The following is a 19,905-nucleotide window of genomic DNA, read 5'->3' as shown; positions in this document are numbered from 1 at the left end:
AATTGAAACACAATTGCAGCAGCATTCCTTACTTTGATCAAAAAATCAACTCTTTACAACAGAATAACTCGTATATCTCCAAATTACTTTACAAAAAATTCTATACCTCAAGAGTCTGCAAAGACCACCTATACAAAATGTACTTCAAAGGAGCATAAAGTCCATGTATGCATCTGTTTGAAATCAGCAGTGAGGTATTTGAGTCTGTTGTCAGGGTCCTGGCAGAACATTCCTTGTCAAACGCTTCCTATGAGAAAAAGTGAGAACACTGCCTGCCCAGCTCTCTCCCAAGAGCTGTATTCAACTTCACAATCCATTACCATTAAGTATAAAACATATGGAAAATGTGAAAGTGGAAGACATGCGGCTTCTCCCATTTGTCACTGTCTCACCATGTAATCTTTGAAGACAAATGCACATTTAGTTGTTCTACTACTTTTTTCATACTTTGTACATGTTGTACGTAGGGTGTTGACCTTACATTGCTCCTCTGTTTGTTACTGTCAGGTCAGGCTTTGAGTGTGTCTTCTGACACCTTAACTAATAAATCTGCTTACATTCAGATTTCCAACAGGAAAAGAAGATGACCTTTCCCTATCCCACCTTCGGTCCACACTTATCCGACCATTATGTAACTCTTCTGTTGTCATCCTGGGACAACCCTGACTGCGGGGATCTTGGGAGATTATTAACCCTTATTCATTCATCCTAATCTTTATAAAAGAGGGTGGATATAAATCTCGCACTGCCATGCCAAATAGAAAATGCTTTATGCTGTACTTATGTAATCCACATTGGAAAATTCTCAGCAATAAGCCCAAGAAGCAATGATTTACAGTGATTTTAAAACAGCTAAGGATACCTGTCAATTTCTTTCAGCCGACCGTCCATGCTTAGCCCATCCAGTAAATCATAATCAAGAACAAAATCTGACATTTTATGACAATTTACTTGGCGCAGTAATATGATGTAGTTTGATCACAGGTGTGAGTATTTTACAATGGCTTAGATTGCTAATCATAATTGTAATAAACAAGACATAATTGGGGCATATCATTTTTTAATATAAGAATGAAATCAGACAATAAATGAACAAACCATTTAGAGAACTTTTTACCAAGCCATGCTGGATCTCTAGCATGAAAATCATCTGTAGCCAACGTATGGTGGACTTAAGGACCACCACATCTAATGCAATCCAGCACAATAGGCATGCAGTAAACACTTGGTGAATGTTATAATGTTCAGTGTAATCAGAGCATAAAAGCTGGTGACTCTGTTTGTTTTTGAAGCCATATCTTGTGTTATGCACTGATTTCATCATCGGTTAGAAACGGAGTGAGAGCTGCCACACTTCAAGGAAAATAAATGGGCGTCTTGAAAAAGTAAAGAGCAGTGGAATTTACATCGATCCCTATGATTTAGTGGACACAGCACCGCACAGTATGTAGGCCTACTGCTGTACAGCTCTGAACACATTTTTTGCACATCAACCATCAACCACATCAACAGTGCCTTTGCACTTGCACACATCAACATAATGCACATTCCCTTTACAATTTAAGAGTATTCTATATTCAATTTCACATTGTTTCGCTTGTCTTCAAAAACCACAGGCAAGATTTGTGGTTTAAAATATGCATTTGTCAGGGAACACCTAATGGATGAAATTTAAAGCATATGGGATATGTGGATGAAGTTAGTCATCTTGGTATTTGGCGAGTCTGCAAAGATCCCATGCGTGGAATCTGTTAAATCTATGGTAACTGTACAAAAGGGAAACTGAACAGAGAGGTATATTAATCACAGCTTTTGGCTCATGTGCAACCCAGGCTCAGTGTGTTTTACTGGGTCAGACACAACTGACACCTCAAAGATCCTTCACAGATCTAGAACGAATTAAGAGGAAGAATCTGATCCTAGCAAGGTATAACCGATATATCTCGTAATATCGGTAGGAGATGGTAAGAAACTGCAGAGTGCATGTTTGTTTTTGTTTTTTTACACATCCTGTCAGAATGAATCATCAGGCACTGATGTTTCACCTACCAAACTTAGTCTTCAATTTAAAGAGGAAGTTACAGTGAGTGTATGATACCAAAACAAAGTCATTTCCACATCCTTCTTATGATGCCTTCCTTTGAGCCCTCTTGTGATGAAGTTTATGACATGCACAATGTTATCCACTAGCATGCTGTGGATCAATAGGGGATCGTTTGAGGAAATTAATCACCTGGACAGCCATGTGCTGCCTTAGGAGCAGATAAAAACACAGACATGAGGTAGCATGTGCTCTAAATGTCACAGGTTATAAATTAATATCCAACCAATGCAGTATATCACAATATAACTGGCAACAAGGAATTCAAAAGGTTCAACTTTACCTTTTCATCTTTGAGTTTGTTCTTCAGTGTGTGATACACTTCATGCAGAATTTTACACCCTTGCTGTAGGGGAGGAAAACTGGAGGAATTAGGGAGCATAATAGCCTACTTCCTTTCCTTAACAAATATTGGAACCAAATTTTAGCCCACCCTGGGCATTTTGAGGTTTCTCCCTGGATTTGAGGAGAAACAACCTCCAGAAATAAATAACATGTTACATGACATCAACTTCAGTCCCTGGGGTTTGAACAAAATTATTTGTGCCTCTTCATGGTTTCTTTTCATCCCTTTTGTAGAGCTGCGTGTTGATTTGACATGATCTTTGCAGCATGAATATCATATGTTGAAACTGTGGATCTAATTCCTTTTCAGGATCGGATTCTTACTTTGATTGCATGCAAACAACCTCTCCACCGGTCATACGAAATGTAAATGTTAGAATAATAATCGATCACATCAGTCACATCCAGCCAGAACCCTCCTGCTGATGCAGTTATGATTCTTCCAGCTGAGGGAAAAACCCAGATTTCTGCTGTTTCCACACTTTATGGATTGGCACCCTGTTCCCCAGTTTTAGTTTGTACTTTGAGTAGATCCAGCAGACACAATGATACACTAATATACAGAAGAAACACCTACACACCAATAAAATATTTGCCTTATGATGGGTATAATTTTTTAACCCTGACATCATGAAAGAGAAAAACAAACGAACAGCCCTATTACTGGTAATTGCTTTTTGGAGCGATGCAATATTTCAACTGGCTGACTTTTTAAATTAAAGTTAATTACAGACAAGAGTGGAAGACAGAGCAGTTGTCACCATGACAGCAAAAATGTTTGCACCTAAACAAAAACCAAAGTGGTATTTAATCTATATATATATATATGTCTTTCATCTCCCATAACATCACAGCAAATTAAACATTATTAGCTATACATTAGCAAGATGGCAGGAGAATGATAACAATGTATTTTTGCACATGCTGCTAGGCAATAGCTATAGTACTAGTATAGCTCAGTGCCTGTGCTATAGTATAGCACAGGCACTGAGGCTTACGTTTGGTTGGTGCAGCAAATGTAAAGGGCATTCTAAAGACTTAACAAAGAAGAAAAAATCGATTAGGCTTTGGCTTCATATTTACTGTACGGAGATGAGAGTGTTCCCAGGCTTCTTATCTAACTCTTGTCAAAAGGGCAAATATGTGTATTTCCCAAAAATGGAAAACTATTTATTTAATAGTTTTCAGTCTTGCACAACACACTGGGCTGTCACTAACCAAATAAATGATTTTCATGAATGTTTACAGAAAACGTAACATTGTCACACAGTTCCTGTAAGATCAATGCATTACAATACGGAACTTACGTGCTGAACCTATCATTTGCAGTGCGCCTAACATTTCCTTTGTGTTTTTAAAAAAGCATTTTTTGAACAGAAATTTGCCTTTGCACTAACTTTGTTGCATACGGTGGATGGGAATATTCACACCATAGTGTGTCATGTGCTATTGTTTTTACCTTACTTCATGGTTGTACCTGTGCATGTAACTTGCACTTGCTAAGGCTGCAACAATTATGTGTCAAACACATTAATTCTCAAAGATGACACATTAAAGAGTTTCAACCGAAGAGGCCAAGTAGTATGAATTGATTTTCATAAGCAAAGCACAGTTACAAATAAACTGTTTAATTTCTGTGAGTTTGATACAAAAAGTTTGATACAAGAATGATAATTATACCGATAACTTGCATTTCAATAGCACTTTTCTATGGACACAAAGGAATATTACATATATGGAGGCAGACAAAACAAGTAACACATGAACAAAGAGTAATAGCAGCAATATTAACAGAGAATAACACAATTAATGAAGACCACAGGTCTGAACAGGTAGGTTTTCTGTGTTCATAGATGCAGCATTGTGGCTGGGGTTGGGGGCTACCACACTGAAGTCTGGACTGAAAACCAAATGAAGGTGGCTGAGGGTGGGGGTGATGTTCTGCCAGGGCTTGGTAGGCCTACAGGTTTGTTTTTTTAATCAGATAAAACTCAGATAATTCAGACAATTATGGGCATAATAATATCAATAAAACAAAACCAAGTGTACACTCGTGCTGAAACAATGGTGGAAACCAACAAGCAACGTCAAAATCAGGACAACAATAATTATAATGATACTGATAATGTACAAAACAATTCACTAAGGATGAATACGTTTTAAGAGAATTTAAGATTAAGTTACTACAAAGAACTTTCATTTCATGCTGATTCTGGTGGCCTGTGGATCCTGTGGACTAAAGTTTGTGTCTACCTCCTGCGTGTGCGTTTTTTTTTTTTTTTTGGAGGGGAGTGAAAGAAACACGCAACATAATACTTAGGCCTTAGGATATATCTCGGTAGCACAGCCACCATGTTGTATTATACTGTCCAATGTCCACTGTGACCTATACCTTTAAAGAACAACTATATAGAAACAGCCAATCTGCTTACGTTGGTCATACAGAGGAATCAGAGACTGTTTCATAACCAACTCCTTGTATTAACTTTGAAAGCATAATGAGTAGAGTGTTCCTAAAATAAATTTTAAAAGTATAGAATCATACAAAATTAATTCCTCTCAATCATAACTTGTGCTCACTAGAAGCGCGTCGGTGTCTGTCGCTGCCCTCTGTCTGCATTTTCTTATTTCTTTGCTGCGCTCAGGACATTGCTGGGCTTCTCCCTTGGGCAACGTGCAGGCTGTTAGGCAGCTGCTCCCTGTCTTCATTCACTCTTTAGTTCACTAGACCACCGTTTGCTCATTGAGTTGAGGAGGGGGAAAGGGGCCAACTTTGAATTGCATGTTTACAAGCAGCAAAAGACAAATCCTACTCATTATCAGAGGTGTCAAGTAACGAAGTACAAATACTTTGTTACCTTACTTAAGTATAATTTTTGGGTATCTATATTTCACTGGAGTAATTATCGACTTTTTACTTCTACTCCTTACATTTTCAGGCAATTATCTGTACTTTCTACTCCTTACATTTTTAAAACAGCCTTGTTACTCGATTTCCGTCATTCAGACTTCACATAGGCGACTTACGAGATCAATGTAGATCGAAGGAGAACAAAAAAGTGTTGCTGATGGCTGTTTTTTATTGACATATTATCACACTCTGCAGCCAATAGTATCATTTACAGTGTGTGTGCCTGACCGATGACAGTATAATGACCCACATAGGACGGGGTCTAAACAAGTTCAGCTGCTTAGGTAGCATGGACTCGTCGTGACTGTGACTGAGACTCAGTTAAAGTTTAGTCAACATGTGAAAACTCGTCTGACACAGAGAGTCTCCTGTTGTGTGTCTGGACTTTGTCTGCAGTGTTTCTGTGTGTTTCTATCATTTAGCGGCTCTCCCTACCCTCTGGCACCATGACTTCCAATGGTTACAGAAATGCCCTGAAACTTCATCATGATAATCAATAAGACGTTTTTGGTTAATTTGACTGTACAAAATCATGAATGAAGCCTGACTGTACCTCTGAAATCTCGTATTCTAACATATATAACAAATGTAAAGCCTCAGAGCTTCTTTGATTATTAACAGTATGTAGTGATGACAGAAAGGTGAGAGCTCACCATCACAGTGAAACTGTCACAAGGCTGCAAAAGTTGCTCTTGTTGTTATTTAATTCTAGTGCTGTGCTTTCACAAATTGCAAATGGGGAATATGACTTAGCTGCAGCTTGAACATTTTTCAGTCAAAAGATTTTTTTGTTTTGTTACTTTAATGCATGATAGAGTGAATTTAACTGTGACACACTGTTGGTTTCTACGTGATGCATCGCCCCCTGCACATTACAAATCATGTCACACGCAAGCAAGGAGCTGACTGACTTTATGTAGCCTAGTGCGAAAATGTCCATGGCAGAGTCATCATGTCTTCAGCTCCATGAAACACATGTTAATGCTTAGTAGCACACATATACAGTATGGTTCTTTAATGTATTTGCATTACACTAAAATGCATTCATTTTCCAAGAGGAAAATGCTGCTTTTCACAAGAGGTATGTTTAAACGCCTTCAAATGACCATTTACTGTCTTAAGAGGCTGTTTTTTTGAGATGATGTCCATTGTCCCATCCATATGGTGCATCAATCTGTTTGTTGAATAAACGGCTATAATACAATAGTGGCCGCATGACTGATGGCATCTGTGTTCATTTTGTGTTGAATTTCTGTATCTTGGTTTCGGTGTGCCGGTGTTCTTTATGTTTTCTTCTCACATAACGAGTTTGTCTTCCGGCAGAAGCAGATTGCATTGAAGAAGCGGCAGTGGCATGAAGAACATGGGTCACAGCAGCCAGACTGGGGCGAACAGCTTTGTGTAAGCTGGGAGCAGTTGGGATTGGCAGGTTTAGGTGCTGGTTTAGAAGGAAGAGGTTCAATATTTGGAAGAATAGGTTTGGGTTTCTGGAAGGTAGAGAGAACAGAAAGAGAAAAAAGGAATAGGTGAATGTCAGAGTGTCAAAATCAAATGATGAACCTGAAATTCTAATTGCAAAGCTGTTTGTTTTCTTAGGTTTTAAAGCTGTAAAACAAAAACAAAACAAAAATATTGGTGAGCAAAAATATTTCCTGAAATGTCTATGCTCAATGTGACTGAAATAAAAACCATACACATCTTACCTGCACATGAATCCTTTGTCGTTCATACTGTCTTCTCCTTGCAAACAATGGTCTCTGTCTGTTTTGGTTCAAATATCCTGTTGAAATGACATCAAGATTATTGATTAGGAAATAGGTCTGTAGAACAGCTCTGCCAGAGACTGCTGATTGAACCATTAGTCCAAGTATTTGCTTGTCATGTATTCTGATTACTGTACATTCAAGTCTAAGCTTAGCATAAGTTGTTGTTGTTGTTTTTTTTAAATCAATGATTGGCAATCTTTTTAGAACCCAGAAAGTTGAGAGTGATCTAACTCTAATATAACAATGTAGACATAAATGATTATACAGCTTTTTAATTTTGTTTCACATTTCACAAATTTAAAGTAGGATACAAATGTGTAACAAAATATACTACTTTTATATACTTTTACTAAGTTTCTTTTACTTAGTAAAATTACTCATTATGCAAAGTGGATTCTGCCAGTTTAAGTATAAAGTAGCACTAAATGGAAATACTCAAGTAAAACATTTTAAATTGTACAGAACTTGAGTAAATGTACTTTACTTTGACCACTTGCTTTCGACCACTACACCATATGCAACAGCTACTAAAGACAGAGACACATAATTAGTCTCTCTTAGTCCCAAAGCTTGTGATCAACATCATAATTATTATTCGTAATAATTATAATAATTATTTTGTAATTGTAGGACAACAAACCAGGGATCTTCAGTGGAATCACCAAACGAGGCTGGCGCTCACAGTGAAAAAAGGGTATCAAAAGGACTATTTTCATAGATGAGTGCCATAAATACTATCACCTGTAGTGCTTGCTATAGTGTTCATGGCCAAAACTGGTCATAAATATAAAGCATAAAATATACACACTGCACTTGTGTCCTGACTTGAATAAATCCAACAATGTCTTGCATAGGAAGATGTCCCAAAATTTCAGTACACATGCACCACACCTTAAATTCCCTACTTCCCACTCTTTTTCACAAGATGAATCTAATCCTCTCATTAGACTGCATGCAGGCTACACATAGGCTGTTCAAGACATTATTTATTCTGACCATCTCACACACATATATTCTCCTTTCACATACATAATATTCTCGACAGACATAAATATACGTATATGAGATTGAGAATATATGTATGTAAGAGGAGAATATATGTGTGTGAGAGGGACAGAATGAATAATGTCTTGAACAGCCCTTCATAAATATACGCTACTGTCTTGAACTGATGTGATCATAAGTTCATAGTAAACAATAGTTTTGGCAATGCAGTGCACAATGAGATGGACAAGAAAATAAATGCACCACTTAAATCCTAATTTACTGCCTACTTTATGCATGGCACGTAATGTTTGATGGATGCCTGTAAAATGGTTTAACATCCCCATTAAGACTTTACAACCGGTTTTATAAATTGTCCAACCGACAGAAGAGAAGGGGACGTTGTAGACTACATAAATGAGTTTGGCTAAAAATGGTCAAGTGTGTCCCCATGTTGATATATGTTGCTTATGTGATACCAGCTGTGCTGTGCTATGTGCGGGGCCTCCTGCTAACAGATCATGTTGTACCAATCAAACACAGGCGCCACCTGACATTTTGGGGTTTTCCTTGAAACCATTTAAATGGGGGAGAAAAAAAAATGGTCCACTTTGATTCCTCTGACTGTGATCCTATAAGCACTCACTTCTGCAGCTTACAGGGAGAGTTACAGTATACCAGCTATAGCTAAAATTATACAGTCATAAAATCGGTGCATGCATGAAACTGTCTTGTTAAAAAGTTATATTAGGCCTACTTGAATAATTATGAACACCTGAAAGTAAGTGATACATTAGAATGTGGGAGACCAAGCTAAGTATTCTAATAATGTGTATGCTCTTTTCTATCCTATCTGTCAGACTTTTTTTGTACCTACCCGCCTCTTCAGTATTTAAAATGAAGTGTAGAATAAATATATAGGATAGCAGCCTGCACTGAAACACATTTGCATTAGGTGTTAGTATATCTAATGTCACTTTGAATAGGGGTATGTGAATCTGTGACTGCAACGTTTTGCCTTTGGATGCAGTGGAAGAATTATGTCTTGCCAGAGATGAACAACAGATCATCTTACAGTTTGTAGAGCAGGCAAGGTGTTTACTGTAGTGTTTGGCCAATTTAAAAATACATTGTATAATTTTAATGATTTCGTGAAACTTCCATAAGAGACATAAACACGCACAGATAATTCAATGTTATCATCACATTACAATGTGCCAAATCACATATTACATATTTAATTTCTCTTCGGTCTCAGATCATATCTGTTAAAGCGTGAGATCCTCAAGACTGTGCCTATAACCACAGCCAACCACATGCCCACAAATCCAACCCGGGGAGTGACCTATGTTCGCATCAATTATGTGATTTCAGGCTATATTTTAAGAAACAACAAGATCAAATCATTATTCTACGAAGTTATCCTACGTTTGAAAGTATCTTGCATTTCATATTCAGACTGAAATGCATCCGTTTTTACTGTCACGAGTGGCATGTGCCGTGCAGTAACAGCGCAGAAACAGCAGGGTGATGATGGCAGATTAGTATTATTTATAATGAACGCACCTTTATTATCAACTGGTTTTGGCACATTAAAGTTCACAGCTATGCAGTATTTAATCGTTCATGTTGGACAACAATTTTACCATATATGAATATGTGTTGTTCCTTTTTATATCAATACATTGTTTGATTGTGTTTTTAAATCTTTTTTTTTTTTTGTAATTTAATGTTCTTAAACCCCGTTGGACTTTCATTATTGATTAAATACATTTAGGCTTTTATTGTCAGACATATCTGACATAGTGATAGTGATTATTGAACTCTATGAAGTGTAGAAACGGTCTCATCATTAAAACAGGTTCATGCACTCACCTGTGCTCTGAGGGGTTTGGGCCCTGCTGCCTGACAAATTGCTGTGGGCCGCTTGGAGGTCATTGCGGTTGAAGAGTCCAGCACAGACTAAGGCAAAATGCAGAATGCAAAACGACAATGCCAACTTCATCCTGCCTGCAGGCAGCTATCTCTCCTCCGATGCCACAATAGAGCCCGGATAGGTAGGTAAAAACGTGTGTGTTGCAGGGTGCAGCCTGTAAATCCAACTTGCTATTTTGAAGTCTTGTTCTTTGTCTCTGCTTCTCACTCCCCACCGACCTAAACTTATTTGAGAGGCAGGGTTTACACACGCATAGTACACGCCCCTCTTTGTCTTCACGCCTCTCAGCAGTATCAACAACAGTGACCTTAATGATCTAACATCAGATTGGACACCTATTAACACTGTCAGATGATTACTGACATTTTATTTTAATTCATGTCACCCACTTCAGAGAGTCAGTGGCTGTGACTTTGAGACAAGCAGGTTACACATATATAGCTCACAATAGTACTTATTACATATTTAGACCTACTTACAGTACAGTACTTATAATTACGTAACTACAACAATATATGTATTCTTATAGCCATATATTTATGCTGCATTCAGGGTTGTAAATATTTTGAATAAGTTACATAAGTGTATCTCTTAATGAGAAAATTCATATTCTACAGCTATATCTCAAGTAATATCACAGTGCCACCGTGCAAACAAACAAGTTTAAAGGGCCACAAAGAGGTGTCCCTGGTCTTTACTGGCCTTTCGCTATAAAACATAATCTCTAATCCTCTTTGGACATGGTCTGGATTTACACACATCCCATGTGATGTTATTAGTAATTCAACCAGCAAATTATTTTTCCTTTTTCCTGAAGAGCGAAAGTTTTCTTAGAATTTCGAGAGCATTGTTGTTGTTGTTGTTGTTGTTGTTTTTGTTGCGGGGGGAATAATCTCATCTACATGACACCATATAAACCTTTCACTGTGACAAACATGTTCATCAGCTCAGCGCAGTCTATTTAGAGCCGGCTCCACGAGGGGGCACCAGGGAGCAGCGTCCCCCCGCCACACTCTTTATGGTGACCAGTCCAGACAATATATGGACTGAGCATGCTGGGCAGTATGGATGCACACCTCTCTGCAAAGCCGTTCTATGAATAGTATTTTATATTTGAAACTGTATAGTGTTGTGAGGATTTAACCTATAGATTTTAATTATTAATTATTATATTATTATTAGTATGATGATTATGATTATTAGTAATATTATTATATCGAATGTTGTGGAGGAAATAACTGGTGTTGCTATAGCAACAATAGGTTAGTGTAGCCAAGACTTGGTTCATAAAGTTCATTCTTGTTGTTGATTTTCACTTTGACATTTCCTGGCTGAACAGAACAGGTATTATTGACTGCCCAGTCCTGATTGCTGTTCATTGAATTCCCAATTATCTGTCATTGCCTGTAAATGGCAGCACTCTCCTATCATCCTCTAACAACTCCCCTCCACTGGGGTCTCTGATAGCAACATATGCCATCCATCTTGCTGTTAACCAACAGTTGTATTTGTTTGTTCCACCACCTGGCTTTATTTAACCGCCCCTTTTAACTACACAAATCGGATGTGCATACATTGGAGGAGTGTTACTACATGAGCCAGATGTGCATACGTTTGAAGAATTCTCATTTATTGATGTTTGCATTTGAGGCAAAATCTTTCTCCCCTGGTGCTCCTCATGACCGTATTTAATCCCACTTTTAAAGTACATACTGTACACGGACAGTTGTAGGAGCCTATAGGTATATAAGTGAAATATGCTGACAATTCTGTTGTCAGTCCGCTAGACACTGCTGACATGGTGACAAAGCTACAGTGAGTGCTCTGCTTTAAGATTACAGGGGAGTCTCAGCTCCTTCATCCCTAAGGCAATGCCTGCCATTAATCATGAGCTATAATCAACCTTTATTGTTGCATTTTGTACATTCTATGTCTTGTACTTTTTATTCAACACATCTATCTATCTATCTATCTATCTATCTATCTATTGTCATATATTCAGTGGTGATGCAGTTAAAGATGTTTGAAAAGAAACTCCGCCGACACTGTCTTAGTTGTATAACAAACTTATTACAATAAGTTCAGTATTGTAGCAAGTAAAACGTTACTTGGAGAGCCCCTGGCCGAATGATGAGACTCTCTCGAACTATGCGGGACAAACCCTTATATACCGTAGAGGTTATACAATACAATACATGCAGTCTACATTAACAAAAGTATAAATCAGTGTCAGATAGGGACAGAAGAAAAGAGAGGCCCCTTTCCCAGGATGCCCCAACAATTTGCTCTTAACCTTTGACCTGAAATCTCTGAAAAATGAAACACACACAGGAAAAAAAACACCGTATGGGACTTGAGATACCCGATCTTACATGACTCTTTTAACATATATTACAACACAATCATCAGCACCCCTGACAGCTCTTTGGTTCTTTGCTACCCCTATCCAAATATCCTTAAAGTCAGGATGGACCAAGATAACAGCTAGCAGGCCAAACAATTATGTTGATGTAAACCACATGTATATCATAGTACTAGCATAAGTATGTGACTATGCATCTATATGCAGACACCTCACTATCTATCTATCTATCTATCTATCTATCTATCTATCTATCTATCTATCTATCTATCTATCTATCTATCTATCTATCTATCTATCTATCTATAAAGATTTATTGATTTGAAAAGCTCTGCATCTTCACTGACCATCCAACCACCCTCGTTGTGGAGGATTTATAGTCCCCTATAGTCACACAAAATCTGACACTGTACAGCTCAAAAGCCTTCTCTTTAAGAGAAACATCCAACAGAGAAGATAATTCTGCATAGTTTGGACATTTTTATCACATTATTGATTTAGGATGATTCTAACTTGGCACCATTGTTAATACAAGTGATATTGGCATGAGTGACATTCTACAGTATCTTAATGAATCATGTCTTAATGATGATAATGATGACCAATCAACCCCTCAGTGATCGTCTACAGACAAGATGTGATTTGTGAGTCCATCTGTGCATGGTATATAATTGCATGGTTGTTAATAGCTTAAAAATCGGTTTACCTGTTCTGGTCCAACTTGAGTTTGTAGTGAAGTAGTAAGCCCTGCAACAGTTCCCCGGTCCTTATCTATCAAAAGCCGGGTCCATGTGCCGGGTCTGAGCCAGAGCTTTAGAGTTGCTGATAGAGAGATTTTTTGGTTACCTTTGGACAGTTTTATGAATATGCATATTTTACTAAATGTAGAACTATGACTCTATGAAGCACAACATGGGTCAAAATTAACCTGTCTACGTTTTTATTATCTATATCTATCAATTAGAACTCGATGTTCAATCTGTCACCAAATTTGGTACTCAGCATCTCAGCACTTCCAGCATCGAAGCAGTGGCTTGTTCCAAAAGGGCATGCATCCTAAAGGGACATGCAGGCCGAGCGGGCATGCCATGACAATACTGCAAGCTTTTATTCACTACAATTAACTACAGGTACACTACAGATACACCCAATATCAGTGCAATCAGTGTCGTGTGACACATATTCCAACATATTTCAATTACTATATGTATTATTCTTTAGTATTACTGCTAAAATACTTATTTTAACACAATTATTATTATAGTGTGTCTTTATTTCTTTAAATCACAAGTGTACACATGCATTTGATGCAGGAATACAACAAGTATTTTTGTTCTTAAAGTAAAAAATAAAAATGATGATTAGTGGTCATTAAAAAACATTTTCTAAGGAATACGTTTTTGACCTGTGTTGTTTTTGACCGTTTTTGATCAAAGGGTTAAAATGAGTTGCTTTAAATATGTTTGGATAAGAACTGTATCAGGGAAGCTCAGCTGTGCAGCATAAATTACCATGATGATATACACCACTGTCATAAGTTCAAAAGTCCAGTTAAGTCCAAAGTTATCTTGCTGATGTATTCATTTCACTGTGTGACAAGTGAGATATGCATCTCTGTACTCTCAGAATAACATCTCTCTTCTGATTACACACAACTGAGATGAACTTGCATGGCTGATTTTCCTCAAGGGTCAGGATGGAAGGTTGCGTCTTGTTGAAATGTATTTCACCATATTCCGGCAAAATTATAACCTTGACAGTGGACACACAGACTGGCAGCAAAGAGTTTCATTACAGTAATGCTGCTGTTTAACTGGGAAGACAGAAAGATGATCAAGGAGAGCCAGCACTGCAGCAACTGTAAACATGACAGAAAGGTAAAAGGTCATACTGTAAAAGTAAATGCAAATGTCACACTGTCCACTACAGTCTAAAAATGTTGTTTTATTGGCCTCTCCTGTTCCTCGCAAACTGACCATACTGTCGTGTGAATGCAGCTGGTCTGATGTGTTCTCTGAAATGTTGTGAAACGCAACAGTGGACACGCCATCTGTGTCAAATTACTCAGATGTTACCATGTGACTACAAACATCTATAAGCTGTTGTAAAGCAGGGTTGGATATCGACATACCTCCTCAAAGAATTATAAACAGCTAAAGCAGTAAAGAGAAAGGATTTTTTTTCCTGTGATAAGAGTTTATTACATTTTGAAAATGACGTACAAAAAACAAGTCATACTATAACTGATATTACTGATAGCATCTGATTTATTGAAACACATTGACACTTTAAATGTAAGGACGCATACATGTGTATTCAATATATCATTCTACATGTAATTGTGTATGAATTTAATATTTCTGATAAACATCTGTACTTTAGTATGTGTTACAGTATCAGCATCATATCCCTTTAAATCCAGGACATACAAAGTGATAACAAATGTTATTCATATGCATCTTTCATAGTGCAACAATGGGTGAATATGTGAACTAAGACCTCATATTAATTCATGCAATATAACAAAAACATGTTGGTTCCACACGAGATCCACGTGGGAATCGAGACAGATTCAGTGATTGAAAAAACACGTTTCTGTTTCAGACAAATGAAGTAGTAACCATATCCTAGCAAACATTACCGGTTGCCATTCATCCGTAAAGTGCATTACGTGACCTTTAACCAGGCGTTGTTTGAGACGATTCAACATTAGCTGTGGTTATTATACCCTTCATAAATTAAAGAGTGAAAACAGCAGGTCAGCACACACAACGACATATGAAACCCTGAACTCTCAAGTCTTAAAAATAATGTTTTTGGGGATGATGTGCCTGTCTTATTTTCAGTGGCTTTGATTTATTAACTAACAAGCCTGTGTTGTCAAAATGAAACAATAGAGTTCCTCAGGGAGTTAGTTACAGTGAAAAATGTCAAAAGTGAGGTCTTTGGATCGCGCCTGTAACTATAAACTATAGATACCATAAACATTGTTTATGAGAAGACAAGTTGCCGTGTGTGAGTAGAGTTTTTTCATATATATAAAAAACACAAAGTCGCATCAACATAGAGGCAGAAACCTTAGAAGTGGATACCTTAAAATCTTCAGCAGACAAAACAAAAACTATCTGCATGGCTACGGACCAGCAGGGATAAGAAGAAAAATATGTTGTATTGTAAAATGGTTTAACTGATCCCCATGTTACAATGTCTTAGAAGAATTTTATAGAATTTGACTTATACAAGCGTCAGAAGAGGTCTGGTGTTGTAAATATTTATGGACTGTGATTGGCATAATCAATGCCCTGAAGCAAACTGATGCATGTGTACATCACTGAATGTTTCAGCAGGGTTTTGATATGTATTGCCATCTGTATACATCTGGATTCTATAAAATTTCACTTCCGATTATGACAACGTAGGGGAGGGAAAAAAGATAAAGCGCTCTTCTTTTTCACTTTCACCTTTTCACAGTGACAACCCCCTGTGACAGAAAAACAAAACTCTTTAAGTTGAAGTGCAAAACTAAAACGGTAATGAGCAACTCTAACTTGAACAAACAGACAAGCAGCCAAGACCATCCACAAGGGCGACCTCGATGTGCAGCAAGTTAGCTGGCTGCTAACATCAGTGCTGAGCTGGTTGAGGATAACAGTGGCCACCTCTCCATGGATAGGCTAATTGCAAAGTTGGCTAAACAGCACACTAGCTTCAAGAAGGATATGTCGCCCTTAAAGTCTGTAAAGTAAGAATAAATATGTGTTCTGAGTTTGTCAGACCAAAGAAGAAAGAGTTATTACCCACCCAGCCAAATTTAAATTATTAAAAATATCAACATGTTTATGAAATCAGTTGTCAAAATTAAGGTAAAAATGAGCAGTATTCTCAGCTCCAGGACTGTAGGGGCGTGCCTGCTGGAGTCGCTGAAGCCACGCCCACTTGTGGGAGCAGTAAGAAGCAATTTTGAAACTTTTGAAAATGACATGACTAACTATGAAGTGGGTATGCTCAGAGTGGCCTCAGTGTGTCACTGCGCCACCCTTTAGCACCGCCCAAAAAATGGATTGGACTGAAAACTGGTGAAAAACTGTTTCAACTTAACTCCACTTTTCAACTTATTGTTCAAAGTCTTTTCACATGTTTTCCGCAACTATTTTCCAACACACTTTATGTATTTTGAAAGAAATCTTAGAATTGCTATTACACAGACTTCAATTCAGAACTCCTTCACAATGCTGTAGGCTTGAGTGGATGCCCTCATCAACCAACATGGGGTTTTGGCATAGGTTCTGTGATGCTTTACCCTCAATCCATGGAGTTACTTTCTCAAAGGATCCTGAGATCTTTTGGGCAATCTCTCAAATTCTAAACTTAAACAATCATTCCATTAAGATCTCAAAAATCCTGCTAGAGATATTGCAAAAAAATGTATATCAATGGATTGTGGCTCTCAGAAGTGAATAACCTTTATTTTACCTCTGAAATAGATGACCTGCTCTGTTCCAATCTGTGTAAACAGACAATAGTGTCTTCAGACTAGAATATGCTAACAATAACACCTGCATGTGTGAAAACATTCTCTTTGGCTTAATTCTGGGCATATAGTATTTATGGTGTTATCTTGGGGTTTAAAGTCTATCCACCAGGATGAGTTGGGCAGAATGTGAGACCGACTCAGGCACTTCTGATGAACTTTGAGAGTGTCTCTAATTCTCCTTGGCCAAGTGTCAATAAATAATACAGCATAAGACATCAGAGGCTCCTGAACACTTTCTTCCTTCCTGACCTCACCATTGACCTTTGACTTCAGCAATTTCTCCACAACAATGGCAACCTTTTATTTACTAGATGGAGAATATCCATCCACTACACACGTGTCACAACAAATGTTTAAAAAAGTTTTACTGTGACTAAATGTAACAAATTAACTAATTAATTCTAATAAGATTATTAATATAAACTATTATATTTATCATTTCACTCTTTACTTTCCAAAACTTTGCAACAAATTATTCATTTCAATGGTTGGAAATATCTATCTGCCTTTGTGAAGGACGGGGTGTTTTTCCCAGATCTACCCATTATATCATTGAGAGTATTCCATGTTTTCTTTGCATCATGTTTGATTTTATTTAACCTACTCTGATAATACCTATTTTTCTTTTTCCTATTTAGTTTTGTCACTTGGTTACATAGTGAACAGTATGACTTTCAGTCAGTAGCATTGCCAGATTTTTCATTTGATCGCTCTGGGCCATCAGAGCCTTCAGTTTTTGATAAATCCACGGTGCTTTTCTTTTTCTAACTGAATTCTCTAATGGGGCATGTTTATCAGCCACTTCTTGAAACAGTGCTCTGTCTCTGTTACCCATATTTTATCCCATTGTACCTTCTTTATGGCCCTAATTAAATCAGAGCTTTCAATTTAGAGCTTTCCAGGCAATTGGCATGAAATTATGATCACTGTAAACAATTATTAGAGCGTTTGAGCACATTACTTTAGAATCAGTGAAGATGTGGGCAATACAGGTTGCTGACTTCACAATTTACTTGGAGACAGTCTATATTCAGATCGTCTAGAAAGTACATTTCCCCATCACAGTTTGCAGCCTTCTGTAACATTAAACATATTTCTTCTAAGTTTGTGCACTAAGTGCTTTGTGGGAACACTCCAATAAAAATGGTTTGGTGTAAAGTACATGTACTTGAATTTGTACAGGGCATCAATAGCTGAAGTCAAATGGTCCGTGCTAATCCTAGGTCCTAGCAGATATATGAGCTGAAGACAGACAGGAAATCAGAGAGAGAGAGGGGAGTTGGCTTGCAGCAGAGGGCCACAGGTCAGAATCAAACCTGTGTCGCTGCAGTAAGGAATTAGCTATTTATACATGGGGCCCACACTCTACCAGGCGAGCTGCCAGGTTGTCCTAATAATTTTGCGTTTGACCTCAAAATCAGAATCAACTGGGTCTCCTCAGCATATATGCCAACAATCACATACTGTATATGTATTAAGTGATTAATGCAGTGCACTTGCTTTTATGTTGATCTGCTCATTTATTCAGATCATTCCTTCCATGTGTTACCTGTCTACAACTAAAACAGCTGCTGCAGTATAAAACTGTTCTCTTTTAACCCAATACACAAAGATTGAATTAAAGGCTGTGTCAGATCCAAGTCCAGGACTGGAAGGTGAAACAGTGGTAGTGGAAGGACTTGTGATGGGAGGAAGGAGAGATTAAGGCTGAAGAGAGGACAGAAATAACATAAGAGAAGGGTACTCAAACATAAGGAAGGTTGGGTGGTCTAGTAGGAGAGGAGGAGATGGATGAAATATGTGAGGAAGAGGAACAAGTGTTTGTTGTTAGTGTTCCAGCTTCTGGTGGTAAAGTGACCTGGATGACCAGAGGTGAAGCGCTGCATGACAGCCCACACCACAACAGATTCACCATTCAACCCATTCAGCTCAAATAAAATGCAATGTGAAAACATAAAGCCAGACAAGAAGCCGTGATGCCACACCAGTAACGCAAGTTACAGGTCAACTGATCACACGACTCTCCCATTCTCGAACTGCATGGGAGAGTCGTGGGAGATGGGAGATAGAGCACTACTTCGTGTATGTGAAGACACCAGATGGGGAACAGATGAAGGAAGACCTGAAATCCAACAACCTATAATGCACATGTAGTGAGTGCACATCACCACGTGAAAGAGAAACAGCATGTGTTAGTTACATATGATGAGGGGGAGGAGTGTGGTACAGTCATAGACCCTAGATAGTCTCCTAAATAGGTAAAATCACTTGAAAGCACCCTGAGGGCACACAGTGCTGCATAATCATCTCAATGTGTTATGTCAAGAATTTCAAATGTCTATATAAATGCTGATTGGCTGACGTTACCACGTTTGCAGAATACCAGACCTACTAATTTATAGCCATTTATTATTATCAAAATGCAGCTGATATTTATGTAGTGCAGCTTATGAGCAGAGCTCCATTATTCTTTGAAGCTTTGATTAAGGTGGATGTGCACAGCTGTGGTCTAAATTTGTTTATAGTTGAATAATGTGTTCAATTCATGGCCATGTGTACAATTTGGCAACCAATTGTGGAAAAACAGCACAGCGCAGAAGTGCATCCTCTTTTGAAGGATACGCATGTAACATTTTTTGTGCTCTTCCAACTGATGGATACACAAAATGGATGAAAGAGTTTTGCTAAATTGCCAAAAGTCGCACAAAACTAAGTTATCCAACAAAACTAAGTTCTAGTATAGCAGGGCTATTGCCATGAATCTGCACTCAAAGCTAATTATTTTTTTCTTGGCCTATGGCCTAACTTTCCTCCCAATTACATAGACCGCAATCAGGGTCAAATGGTTAAAATCTCTGAGACTGTTTTCGCTTTAAGGTGTGAATGTCAATAAAAACTTTAAATGACTCAATGGAAACCCTGTGAAAAGCTAGGTGTCTTGTAAAATCAAATCCCAGAATACTTGT

General features: G+C 37.9%; 1 protein-coding gene across 1 annotated transcript; it reads right to left on the bottom strand.

Moving 5' to 3' along the window:
• Positions 1-6,374: 6,374 nt before the first annotated feature.
• On the bottom strand, positions 6,375-10,337 carry LOC104929103 (agouti-signaling protein). The gene is made up of 3 exons (XM_010743549.3): positions 9,983-10,337; positions 7,061-7,137; positions 6,375-6,844 (listed from the first exon to the last, which is right to left on the bottom strand). The coding sequence occupies exons 1-3, from the start codon at positions 10,110-10,112 to the stop codon at positions 6,641-6,643; spliced, it is 411 nt and encodes a 136-aa protein (XP_010741851.1). The 5' UTR covers positions 10,113-10,337; the 3' UTR covers positions 6,375-6,640.
• Between the last annotated feature and the right edge of the window lie 9,568 nt (positions 10,338-19,905).

This window comes from Larimichthys crocea, chromosome XXIII (genome assembly GCF_000972845.2).
Source record: "Larimichthys crocea isolate SSNF chromosome XXIII, L_crocea_2.0, whole genome shotgun sequence".
NCBI lineage: Eukaryota > Metazoa > Chordata > Actinopteri > Sciaenidae > Larimichthys > Larimichthys crocea.
Note: the sequence above shows the minus strand (reverse complement) of the source record. Positions and strands in the feature narration are given on the sequence as shown.

Coding starts and splice junctions, on each gene's coding strand:
- LOC104929103 (XM_010743549.3), bottom strand. CDS start 10,112: ATGAAGTTGGCATTGTCGTTTTGCATTCTGCATTTTGCCTTAGTCTGT. Junction 7,138..9,982: donor CCAAACCCCTCAGAGCACAG/GTGAGTGCATGA, acceptor TCATTTCAACAG/GATATTTGAACCAAAACAGA. Junction 6,845..7,060: donor GACAAAGGATTCATGTGCAG/GTAAGATGTGTA, acceptor TCTACCTTCCAG/AAACCCAAACCTATTCTTCC.